At 47.6% G+C, this 13,156-nt stretch overlaps 1 protein-coding gene across 1 annotated transcript; it reads left to right on the forward strand.

The window, feature by feature from the left end:
* The first annotated feature begins 6,647 nt into the window (after positions 1–6,647).
* CKM (creatine kinase, M-type) lies at positions 6,648–12,152 on the forward strand. The gene is made up of 8 exons (XM_075259528.1): positions 6,648–6,785; positions 8,614–8,826; positions 9,431–9,585; positions 10,140–10,272; positions 10,379–10,550; positions 10,929–11,052; positions 11,136–11,325; positions 11,707–12,152. Exons 2-8 carry the CDS (start codon positions 8,634–8,636, stop codon positions 11,883–11,885), a joined length of 1,146 nt encoding a protein of 381 aa, XP_075115629.1. The 5' UTR covers positions 6,648–6,785; positions 8,614–8,633; the 3' UTR covers positions 11,886–12,152.
* Positions 12,153–13,156: the final 1,004 nt, after the last annotated feature.

The raw sequence follows: 13,156 nt of genomic DNA on the forward strand, positions 1-13,156 counted from the left end.
TGTGCAGCCCCCTGACCACAGTGTGCTTCCCTCATGTGCAGCTCCCTGACCACAGTGTACATCCCTCATGTGCAGCCTCCTGTCCACCATGTGTGTCCACCATACTTGTCCACCATATGCACTATGGGCCCTTGACCACCGTGTGTCCCTCATGTGCAGCCTCCTGACCACCGTGTGTGTCCAGCATGTGTGTCCACCATATGCACTATGGGCCCTTGACCACCGTGTGTGTCCTTCATATGCAGCCCCCTGACCACAGTGTGCATTCCTCATATGCAGCCCCCTGACCACAGTGTGCGTCCCTCATGTACAGCCCCTTGTCCACCGTGTGTGTCCACCATGTGCACTATGGGTCCCTAACCACCGTGTGTGTCCCTCATGTGCAGCACCCTGTACACCATGTGCAGCACCCTGTACACCATGTGCAGCTGGCATTCCACTGTGTGCGTCCACCATGTGTAGCCCCCTGACCACAGTGTGCATCCCTCTATGGGTCCCCGACCACCGTGTGTGTCCCTCATGTGCAGCCCGCATTCCACTGTGCGTGTCCACCAAGTGCAGACCCCTGACCACTGTCTGCATCCCTCATGTGCAATCTTTGAACCACCATGTGCGGCCCCCCAGTCCACTATGTGCATCCATCATTTGCATTATGGGCCCCTGACCACTGTGTGTTTCCCTCATGTGCAGCCTCCTGTCCACCATGTTGCCCCAAGTCTGCCATGTGCAGCCCCCTGACCACCATATGCGTCCCTCATGTGCAGCCTCCTGTCCACCGTGTGCATCCCTCATGTGCAGCCTCCTGTCCACCATGTTGCCCCAAGTCTGCCATGTGCAGCCCCCTGTCCACCGTGTGCGGCCCCCAGTCTGCTATGTGTTAACTTGTAAGCTGTGTAATTGAATACAGTCTATGGGAGAACTTTTTAATTTACAAGCTGACGAGACGCAGGGAAAGTCCTTAGTGAAGACGGAGTGCAGTCTAGTGTAGGATCACAGACCAAATACCAGCAAAGTCGCTGCCAGAAGGACAGTCACATAATATTACTGCTTTATAAAGGCACTGCGGACTCCTCATCTCACTATCCCACTGAACATTTTGGAAAATTGATAGAAATTCCCTGGAAAACCTGTACAACTGCAAAAAATGGCTGCTCTATGAAATCTAGTAGAAATCTCTGCAATGTGTAAGCCCTTCAAGAAAACAAGGAGGTATAGCAGCGATGGATTAGTCTTTAGAAGTGAGCAGGATTCTTTACTGTAAGGGCAGTGAACTCGCCTCAGGAGCCGTGAACACTCAGTGATGTGAATGTACAGTATAGAAGAGCGCCCCCTCCGGCCGGAGGAATGAAGGCTCTATTGTTGGAGGTGACCAGGATTCTTTACTGTAAAAGCAGTGAACTGTGGAGGAGTCGCCTCAGGAGCTGAAATCTACAGAAGAGGACAAGATGATTTATTAATAAGCATTGATTTGAATGTAGAGAATCCATCATTGGGGTCTGACCGTGTGAGGACAGCAGGGAAGATTCCTCTTAGGAAAGGTTATTCCTGGCTAATAGGGACTTTATTTTCTGTGCTCCATATGGGCAACCAGAGATCTACGACTTACTCTTCCTTGACTTATCTGTCCCCTCTCTTCATGACACCCCTTCCCCACCTCCTTTACCCCATCTATACCCAATTCCTTCTCCTTGAAGTTTTCTTTCTGCTTTATTTTCCTCCTGTCACAATCCTGCCATGTCCTTCATAGTATCATAAATATGGACCAACTCTCTGACCATCGACACAACAGCCCCCACCAAAAATATCTTGAGTAAACAAACTTAGTCGTACCATTCCTTGCTCCTGCTATATATACACAGTATATATAGGCTCTCTTGTGTCAATGTCAGTGTTAGGTTCTGATCTTTCACCCTTTGGATTCTGCTGTGTGTGTGACACAAGGAGTACGGGGGGCTCCGAGCATCCCAATATAAACACCTGTACTCCATATTTACCAGATGGCTCCTTGAATACTGAGCAGAATATTGCATTAGAGATGGGTGAACTGGTTTGTAAAGATGAATTCTTCCCAGTTTTCTCAAAAGTTGTGGTTTCTATTTACATAGAATGGTTAAAAAAGACAACTGTCCGTCAAGTTCAACCAAGGAATTGTAACCTACTCCCATCCTCCATAAACTGCACTGCATAACATAGCTTGTATCATCTGTATATATACAGTACTACTTCTGTATGTTCTTATGGTCCGTAGAGTCCTCTCTCCTATAAAGTGTAAGCTCTTATGGTCAGCAGGTCCTCTCTCTAACTCAATCCCACTCGCACTCTGTCTCCTATGTACACGATATTATGGCCCATTTTTCCTGCACTCATTTTAATGGCCTTTTTGTTCCCATAAGGCATAATGTTCTTGTGGCTCCATATGCCTGGGGAATATGTGGTAGTTATGTTTTAGAGATATATAGCCCTAGGAGCCTTGACAGTGTCATACACTATGTATTATACATATATAGTCCTAGGAGTCCTGACAGTGTCATACACTATGTATTATAGATATACACTGTATAATCCTAGGAGCCCTGACAGTGTCATACACTATGTATTATAGATATGTAGCCCTAGGAGCCTTGACAGTGTCATACACTATGTATTATACATATATAGTCCTAGGAGTCCTGACAGTGTCATACACTATGTATTATAGATATATAGTCCTAGGAGCCCTGACAGTGTCATACACTATGTTTTATAGAGATATAGCCCTAGGAGCCCTGACAGTGTCATACACTATGTATTATAGATATATAGTCCTAGGAGCCCTGACAGTGTCATACACTATGTTTTATAGATATATAGCCCTAGGAGCCCTGACAGTGTCATACACTATGTTTTATAGATATATAGTCCTAGGAGCACTGACAGTGTCATACACTATGATTTATAGATGTATAGTCCTAGGAGCCCTGACAGTGTCATACACTATGTATTATAGATATATAGCCCTAGGAGTCCTGACAGTGTCATACACTATGTATTATAGATATATAGTCCTAGGAGCCCTGACAGTGTCATAGACTATGTTTTATAGATATAGTCCTAGGAGCCCTGACAGTGTCATAGACTATGTTGTATAGATATATAGTCCTAGGAGCCCTGACAGTGTCATACACTATGTGTATTATAGATATATAGCCCTAGGAGTCCTGACAGTGTCATACGCTATGCTTTATAGATATATAGTCCTAGGAGTCCTGACAGTGTTATACACTATGTATTATAGATATATAGTCCTAGGAGCCCTGACAGTGTCATACACTATGTTTTATAGATATAGAGTCCTAGGAGCCCTAACAGTGTCATACGCTAGGTTTTATACATATATAGTGCTAGGAGCCCTGACAGTGTCATACACTATGTATTATAGATATATAGTCCTAGGAGCCCTGACAGTGTCATACACTATGATTTATAGATATAGTCCTAGGAGCCCTGACAGTGTCATACACTATGTATTATAGATATATAGTCCTGACAGTGTCATACACTATGTTTTATAGATATATAGTCCTAGGAGCCCTGACAGTGTCATACACTATGTATTATAGATATATAGTCCTAGGAGCCCTAACAGTGTCATACGCTAGGTTTTATACATATATAGTCCTAGGAGCCCTGACAGTGTCATACACTATGTATTATAGATATATAGTCCTAGGAGCCCTGACAGTGTCATACACTATGTATTATAGATATATAGTCCTAGGAGCCCTGACAGTGTTATACACTATGTTTTATAGATATATAGTCCTAGGAGCAGTAACAGTGTCAAACCCTATGCTTTTTAGTTATTTAACTATCTAACCTTTTAGGGTCTGATTCCTCTACTCTTGACTTCTCTACACCTTCCTTTGACCATGAAGAACATGTCCCTTTGTCCTCTATGGCAGCAGGTGACAGAGCAGGAGGATTGAAGCAAATTATACTCAATGTCCTATCTATAGACAGCAGGTTGTAGAATAGGTGGAGCAGAGCAGATTGCACATGGTGTCCAGGAGTCCAATGGATGGTTCCTGTATGACACACATATCCGTATGCACACTCACTCAGGGAAAGCAGTTAATTGGTAATAGGACCACCCACTGGACTCACCTACCCGCAGTGGTGACATGTTGTATACTGGTGATGTCACTGGTAATACTTCACTAGCCAGTGATTGGCTTTAGAGATGAGTGAACACTGTTCTGATCAGCCGATCCGAATAGCACGCTCCCATAGAATTGAATGGAAGCACCTGTGACGCTGACTTTGCCGGCGGCGGCCGGTCTGCGTGCCAGGTGCTTCCATTCATTTCTATGGGAGCGTGCTGTTCGGATCGGCTGATCCAAACAGTGTTCGCTCATCTCTAATTGGCTTCAGTAGTCACCTGAGCCTCTTTGCTTCTGGTCTGACCAGTGTGGGGATGGACCCAGTGCAATAATGGAAGTCCCGGGGTATGCAAGTATTGTCTGGGAAAGCCCCTTTAATCTAACTACATTGATAGGACATAGAACAGGTTCCTGGATCGACCCCTCATCTGTAAAAATCTGTTTGGAAAACTTGGAGTTGGGAAGGAATTTCCAGTAATGTAATGTGATCGACATCTCCCTTATTGGAGGTATATGGCTGCAGCGAGGTCAGATTATATGACACTGGCTTTATTACTCCCCTGACCCCATAAATTTACATGAACTTCAAACTCTGCTCAGGTCTGGGATTGGCCATGTTGGGTGTGACACAGAGTCCTCCTTACCCCCGCCCCGGGGTCTCCTCAGGGCCATCAGCAGCTGCCAGGATATAATGGATTACAGAAGACCTAGAAACACGACAGTCCAGTGGGGGGCGAGATGAGTCCAGGAAGACTGACAGGTCCATGTCTCGGTGTCAGTATAAAATATGTGCTCACAAGTGCTGTGGGTGTCAGCATTACACACCGTGACCTTAACCCCACACTGCCTGGACTGGAGAGAGCACGATGAGGGCATCCAGGGCAATCTATCCTGTAGAGTGTAAGCTCTTTTAGTCAGCAGGATCCTCTCTCTGTATAAAGTATAAGTCTTATGATCAGCAGGGTCCTCTATGTCCCCTATAGAGTGTAAGCTCTTATGATCAGCAGTGTCCTCTCTCTCTCCTATAGAGTACAAGCCTCATGATCAGCGGGATCCTCTCTCCCCTATAAAGTGTAAGCTCTTAGGCTCGGTTCACGTCTGTGTTTGGTATTCTTGTTTGGGAAGCCCGCTTGGGGACCCTCCCTGAACGGAAACCTATTCGCATTAAAAAGCGGTTAGCTAAGAAACTAGATGGACACCATAGACTATAATGGGGTTCGTGTGGTTTCCACTCGGTTTCCGCACAAAAGATGCAGAGAAAAAAATGGTGCTTGCAGTACTTTCCTATAAAGCATAATATACCCCTGGCTATATACGCCCAGCAGTATATGGTGCTTACAGAGCAGCTCCCTGACTCCCTGCTTCTTGCTCAAGTACTTGCAAAGAGTGAGAAGTCCAAGCGGTAAGTAGCCCATGTCATTAGCACCGTGTCACCTGGCCCATTAAAATACAATGAGAGTTTCCATCTTTGATAGAAGAGCTCACTGCTGACCCTCATTGTCAAAGGCTCTCCTAGGCACTCTGTGCTCCGACACCTTTAGGAGGCCTCACTTCACACGAGCTATAAGATTCTGCCTGCCATTGCCACCACTAGGGGGAGCTCCCTGCATACCCTCCATATACAGCTCTCTTGTTAAGTTAGCTCCCCTAGTGGCAGTTACAGGAAAATGCTGTGTTTGGTATAGAAACTACCAGTGCATGAACATATTGTAAGCCAGGGATTTCCATTCTTCCCGTAGGTATCTGCCATGCCATCACATGTTACCCTACAGGTATCAGCCATCAGATCACATCAGCCCGCAGTTATCAGTCATCAGATCACGTTATCCCGCAGTTATCAGCCACAAAATCACGTCATCCCGACAGTTATCAGTCGCCAAACCACATGTAATTCTGCAGTTATCAGCTACAAGGTCACGTCACCCCACAGGTATCAGCCACCAGATCATAATAGCCCACAGGTATCAGTTACACCATCACGACACCCCGTGATATGTCATCTTATAGGTATCAGCCACTAATCACGTCACCCTGTAGGTATCAGCTGCACCATAACATGTCACCCTGTAGGTATAAACTTGCAGGTATCTGTTTTATGCACCTCACATCTATAGTTATGCCCCTATAGATGTGGGGTGCATAAAACAGATACCTGCAAGCTATAGGGGGTGCAATGGCACTGGGCCCTGGATCCTAAAGAGGCCCTAAAGGTCTCTTTGCCACACAAAATATACCACTATTTTAAATAGTGCAAAGTAGGTAGGGGCCCCAGATTGTGCATTGGGGCCCTGGAAGTTCCAATGATGCTACTGCACATGTGTACTATTGTCCATAGCTGCTCTCTACTCCTGCAAGGTGACATAGATTGTTCATCCTCTGTGGTGACTCTCGCCCTGCAGGGGGGGTCTCCCCACCCCCCCATTATTCTATATATAACTCCTTGTAAACTGAGCTCTTCTCCTCCTGATAAAGGCATCTTCACAGACATAGCAGGGTCCAATCAGCAGGTGCCCGGCCTGATGATATCACTGTGACATATTTCACACCTCTCAGCCGTGGCCAATAGGACGAGTCCTGCCATTATATATTGGACATTTGTGGACAGAAAGACGGGTCACCCTGAAGTTTGCTCCGTCTCTACAGCAGGTAATGCATCTTACCCCCTTTTCTGACAGGGACGTCCATCACTTAACCCTTCATGGACCAGAAGAACACAGGGACCTGCAGAACACTTAACTAGTTTATTACATAACCCCCAAGGGCTGCCCCTGCAGAACTATTGACAAAAAAAGGGTCCTGGGGACTGCCCTCAAAGTACTACAAACCTTTCACATAGTGCACAGAGCACCAATGACTGCACAGACCCCTAGACTGACACCAACCCCAACACTGACTGCACAGACCCCTGGACCAGAGTCTGACTGAACAGATCCCTACCTGACACCAACCAACCCCTGCCTGACAACAACCCCAAAAATGACACCGCCTGCACAGACCCCTGCCTGACACCAAGCCCAACACCGCCACTGACTGCCCGGACCCTTAGCCTGACACCAGCTTCAACACTGACTGCATGGATCCCTGGCCTAACACTAACCCAAACAGCGAAAGCACAAACCCCTGGACTGACAATAATCCTAACACCCTCTGTTTGGACCCCGGGACCAATGCCAACATTGACTACATAAACCTCTGGACAGACTTAAACCCCAGCATGGACTCCTGGACGGACAGCAGCCCCAACACCTACTGCACAAACCGCTGGACCGTCAGCAACCCCAATATAAACTGCAGAACTATCTCTGCACTACCCCAACAAGCAGGGAGCATTAACCCTAACTATGTGCACTGACATTCAGCTGCTGCACATCATAGGACAGGTAAAAGCAGAACATTTTAGAGCTTTTGAAAGAGCTGAATAACAACATACAACATTATAGTGGGGGAGTCTGTGAGGCAGTGGGCCAACTTGGCTATAAGAGCTGTGCTCCCACCCCATATACCCCAATGCAATACAGGAATCACATTATAGGATTAGCAATAATGCAAAGCACATCACCCGTGGTGCAGAGCATAACACCCTCATTGCAGAGCACATCACCCCTGCTGCAGAGCATAACACCCTCATTGCAGAGCACATCACCCCTGCTGCAGAGCACATCGCCCCTGCTGCAGAGCATAACACCCTCATTGCAGAGCACATCACCCCTGCTGCAGAGCATAACACCCTCATTGCAGAGCACATCACCCCTGCTGCAGAGCACATCGCCCCTGCTGCAGAGCATAACACCCTCATTGCAGAGCACATCACCCCTGCTGCAGAGCACATCACCCCTGCTGCAGAGCATAACACCCTCATTGCAGAGCACATCACCCCTGCTGCAGAGCATAACACCCTCATTGCAGAGCACTTCTCTTCTACTGCAGAGCAAATCACCCCCAATTATCCCCTGCTCGAGAGCACTTCACCTCCAGTGTAGAGCAGTTCACTTCCAGTGTAGAGCACTTCACCCCATTTTTGGGGTACTAGATGTTAATAGATATCCCCTCTTGCTGTTTACAATCATATGAGTGCCCCTCCCCCCCAAGACGCCCTTCCCAGGACTAGCATCTCCTGCCCATATCATGTCAACAGCTGCCACCACCTGTCAGCCGGCTGTGTGATCTATATATACTCAGAATGTGCTGTCACTGCATTGACACATTGTCACTTGTGGGGTCATTCACATGCTACTGACACTCTACACTGTGACGCGATATGACACCCCGGCTACTACGAAGAGTTAAGGGTCTCATATACACGACATGTGCAGCTGCCAGGAGGGGGACATTACTTGCCCAAGGTGCACTAATAGGTTTCAGAGGGGAGGGGGTCTAGAACAGTTAGAATCCTGGGGACCCCATAAGACAATTCACCCTCATCACCCCCATCCAGCCCCAGGGCTTTGCTTACCCTCACTTCTCTGTTCCACAGGTCCAGCCCGAACTTTCATCATGCCTTTCGGAAACACCCACAACAACTACAAGTTGAACTTCTCATGCGAGGATGAATTTCCCGACCTCAGCAAACACAACAACCACATGGCCAAAGTCTTGACCGTTGACATTTACAAGAAGCTCAGAGACAAGCAGACACCCAGTGGCTTCACCCTGGATGATTGCATCCAGACCGGTGTGGACAACCCTGGTAAGTTTTGTGCACCAGACTGGTGGGGTACAGGGCATCATAGTCTTTTCTCTGGCTTGTCTCTGCAGAGTGAACAATGGGAAGGACTGATAACATTCCAAATAATTGTCCCACCCCATGAGGGTCTGAGAGCACTCATGAGGGCTCTACTGCCACCTAGAGTCAGGGCCTGCTTAAAACTTACAAATACCCTTTGCTGCCCTTGAGTTACACCAGGTCTTATACTCCAAGAGCTGCCGTCATAGTATTGATGGTTTGCTTTGCTGAAGTTCATTATGGGAAAGTTTATGTCAAACAGTGCAGTACGGGCTTGGGGGAGCCATGGTGGTCAGCATTCAATGTGCAAGGCGAGGGGTAACTCAGGAACAAAGGCGGAATTGGAGATTAGATGTAGTGTCCTTCTACAGCCCTGTTCACATATAAGTGAAATCTCTTCTAGGACATTAATAGGAAACAGTTTTACAGGGTAAAGGTGAAATTTCCCTCCTGGACAAATCCCAAATTCAGCAACTCCGATATTCTCCGGATGGTCCCCACGGGTGCTGTCTCTTTGGGCCTCTCTTTTATAGTGTGCAGCTTTCACATCTGACTCCTCTCACTTTAGGACATCCTTTCATCATGACTGTCGGCTGTGTTGCTGGAGATGAGGAGTCTTATGAGGTGTTCAAGGAGCTGTTTGACCCAGTCATTCAGGACCGTCACAATGGCTACAAGCCCACAGACAAGCACAAGACTGACCTCAACCATACCAACCTGAAGGTGAGAGATGGAAACACCAAAAAGTGACAGAGATGAAGCCGGCGCCACTCAATGTCCATGTTTATTGACATAAATCCATATGAAGCAGCCGCCGCAGGCTCCTTCCACAGACATGGCCACTCTGTCTCACATGTGACACTTCATCCTGGTGCCGCCTGTGATAGGAAATGGTCGTTGTATTGGGTTTTGCTGGAAGGAGCCTGCAGTATCTTGTCATCTGTGTGGCCATATGGATATATGAATAGACAAGGAGGGCAGGTGAGTGGCGTCAACTTCATTGCTTCTTTCTTGATTGATTCTTATGGACCTTGGATTGAAGGTACACGGTGCACCACCCCAAGAGGTGATACATGGTAACGTACTCCTGTGAATGTGACCTATGGGAGGATACAAAGTTTCCTTGTATTTTCACCATATCACATGTCCTATTGCCCATCGTGATTGCCTTATAATAGGTCAGCACAGACCTGACCCCCTCCTGGGGTATGGCGCCAATAATGTGATCACCCCTGTACATATGTCCATGTGGTTAACATAGCCCTATGTTTCTGCAGGGAGGTGATGATCTGGACCCAAACTATGTCCTGAGCAGCCGTGTGAGGACTGGTCGTAGCATCAAGGGATACACCCTGCCACCCCACTGCAGCCGTGGAGAGCGTCGTGCCATTGAGAAGCTGTCCATTCAGGGTAAGTGGCAGGAATTCTGGCATATCATGTGCAGGACCAGGTACTGTATGTGCAGATGGCTGCCGCGTCGCCACTGCTTCTATAAATCACCCGTCTGTTTTTACAGCTCTCACCAGCCTGACAGGAGAATTCAAGGGCAAATACTACCCCCTGAAGGACATGACTGATGCCGAGCAGCAGCAGCTCATCGATGACCACTTCCTGTTTGACAAGCCTGTGTCTCCCTTGCTCCTGGCTGCTGGCATGGCTCGTGACTGGCCCGATGCCCGTGGTATCTGGTACGTGACTGCAGACCCTGACTGGGCTGGGAGACAATCCAGGGCACAGAGTCAGACAGAGCAAGGTGACATGACATGCTCATACTGATATAGCCCCATCAGAAATCTGCCCCACCCCAATAACATTGTATGAGAATTGCAGTAGATGAGACCGTGCTTCAGAATTCAGTCCAAGATGCTTACCCCTTCCAGACGTATGTGCCCCGGTGATGTGGGCAGTTGTCTCCCATACATAATAAAAAACCAAGCACTGTCCTCTTAGTTCTTTATGGGCAGCTTCACCTTCGAACTTCACTCCTGCTGACCTCTACATTATTAGTCACCTTGTTGGGGAGAAGGTTTGTCCACCATGACTGATGCCTTTGTCTTCTGTTCTAGGCACAATGACAACAAGACTTTCCTGGTCTGGGTAAATGAAGAGGACCACTTGAGAGTCATTTCCATGCAGAAGGGCGGTAACATGAAGGAGGTCTTCCAGCGCTTCTGTGTCGGTCTGCAAAAGGTAAGAGTTGTTTGGACCTCTACTCCCATTCTCCTTCACACACATCTATGGCTTCTGTTCTCACCTCTGTTCATCCCACATAGATTGAAGAAATCTTCAAGAATGCTGGCCATCCCTTCTCCTGGAACGAACATCTTGGTTACGTCCTGACTTGCCCATCTAACTTGGGTACAGGTCTGAGAGGTGGTGTCCACGTCAAACTCCCCAACCTCAGCAAACACGCCAAATTTGAAGAGATCTTGACCAGACTCCGTCTACAGAAGAGAGGCACTGGTGAGTATGGTCCAATCAGCCACTGCACAGTGATCCCAAAGCAGGTCCATACACAGAGAAGATGGGGCCCCATACAATACTTCATAGACGGGAGAAGATCCTTCACAACACTTTACCTGGGGCAGGACATCCCATATAGCTGAGAAGTGAGGTGCAGATCAGTTGGTGCCATGTTGTAGAGCAGGGGGATATGGTCTTGTTATATCTGGGGAATCCCTAATGACCCCTTTACAAATTTTGTTCTAAAGATGCACCACTTCTACACCAGGTTTATGTCTTGAACAAGTTGATAGATTACCTTCCCCCCCCCCCCCCTTTGTGTCTGATGATGGCTTTGCTCAGGGTATGTCCACTGTTCTCACTCTCGGGGGTCTTCCACAGGTGGTGTCGACACCGCTGCAGTTGGAGGCACCTTTGACATTTCCAATGCTGATAGACTGGGCTTCTCTGAGGTGGAACAGGTCCAGATGGTGGTTGATGGTGTGAAGCTGATGATTGAGATGGAGAAGAAACTTGAGAAGAACCAGACCATTGATGACTTGATACCAGCACAGAAGTAAACCATGCAGCAGAGACAGAGCCTTTCAGGGGCCCCTCATAGCCACCACCAGAGGGCAGCCCAGAAGACCCCATTGAGATCCTAAGAGGTTGGAAGAGACATCTTCATGGGAAGGCATTAGAAATGGGGAAGAGAAGGTAACAAGAGGAGGAGTGCCTGCTCACATCCTGATGGCTTCATTGTATATATTGTAAAACACCAGGTCCCCCCACTTACTATGTGCCCCCAAATATCAGCTGAAGATAATAAAGCAGAATTTCACCTCTGACTTTTGTGTGTGTGATGATGGAGTGTACCCGGGTGGAGGCAAAAAGGGGAGAGTACAAGGATGGAGGAAGAAGGTGGACAGTACAATGGTGGAGGCAGGAAGGGGAGAGTACAAGGATGAAGTCAGGAGGTGGAGGAAGGAGGGAGTATTTGGGGTATAATAGTCCTTGGGGTCTCATCTTCCCTCCATTTGGTGGGGGTGGAGCCATATTGGGCAGCAATCTCCACAGTGGACTCCTCTACGCAGGTACAGAGCTGCTCCATACTATGGTAATGGGCACTATACAGGTAGAGGTCCACTCTATACCAGGATAATGGTGCACGATACAGGTAGAGAGCCGCTCTATACTATGGTAATAATGCACTATGTAAGTAGAGGGCCGCTCTATAGCAGGGTAATGGTGCACTATACAGACACAGAGCTGCTCTATACTATGGTAATGGTGCACGATACAGGTAGAGGGCTGCTCTATACTATGGTAATGGGCACTATACAGGTAGAGGGCTGCTCTATACTATGGTAATGGGCACTATACAGGTAGAGGGCTGCTCTATACTATGGTAATGGGCACTATACAGGTAGAGAGCCGCTCTATACTATGGTAATGGTGCACAATACAGGTAGAGGGCTGCTCTATACTATGGTAATGGGCACTATACAGGTAGAGAGCCGCTCTATACTATGGTAAAGGTGGACGATACAGGTAGAGGGCTGCTCTATACTATGTTAATGGTGCACTATGTAGGTGGAGGGCCTCTCTATAGCAGGGTAATGGTGCACTACACAGACACAGAGCTGCTCTATACCAGTATCACGGTACAATAAGGGTTTAGGAATACACTCTCAGGATATATTCGCATAGTGGAAATGGAAGAGAATTTTAAGCGGACTTCCATATCAAATTCCTATTCAGTTTCCACCCCTCTGCTTTGGCTTTCCGCTGAATTTTTTCCACCACATAAATGAGGATAATGAGAGGAGGGGGCTCATGTCCCAGGTCTTGT

Source organism: Leptodactylus fuscus, chromosome 11, assembly GCF_031893055.1.
Source record: "Leptodactylus fuscus isolate aLepFus1 chromosome 11, aLepFus1.hap2, whole genome shotgun sequence".
NCBI classification, from domain to species: Eukaryota; Metazoa; Chordata; class Amphibia; order Anura; family Leptodactylidae; genus Leptodactylus; species Leptodactylus fuscus.

Excerpts from the sequence above, each read along its gene's own strand:
- CKM (XM_075259528.1), top strand. The coding sequence starts at position 8,634 with ATGCCTTTCGGAAACACCCACAACAACTACAAGTTGAACTTCTCATGC. Across the intron at positions 10,551-10,928 it reads CCCGATGCCCGTGGTATCTG|GCACAATGACAACAAGACTT; the intron begins GTACGTGACTGC and ends CTTCTGTTCTAG. Across the intron at positions 11,326-11,706 it reads TCTACAGAAGAGAGGCACTG|GTGGTGTCGACACCGCTGCA; the intron begins GTGAGTATGGTC and ends GGTCTTCCACAG.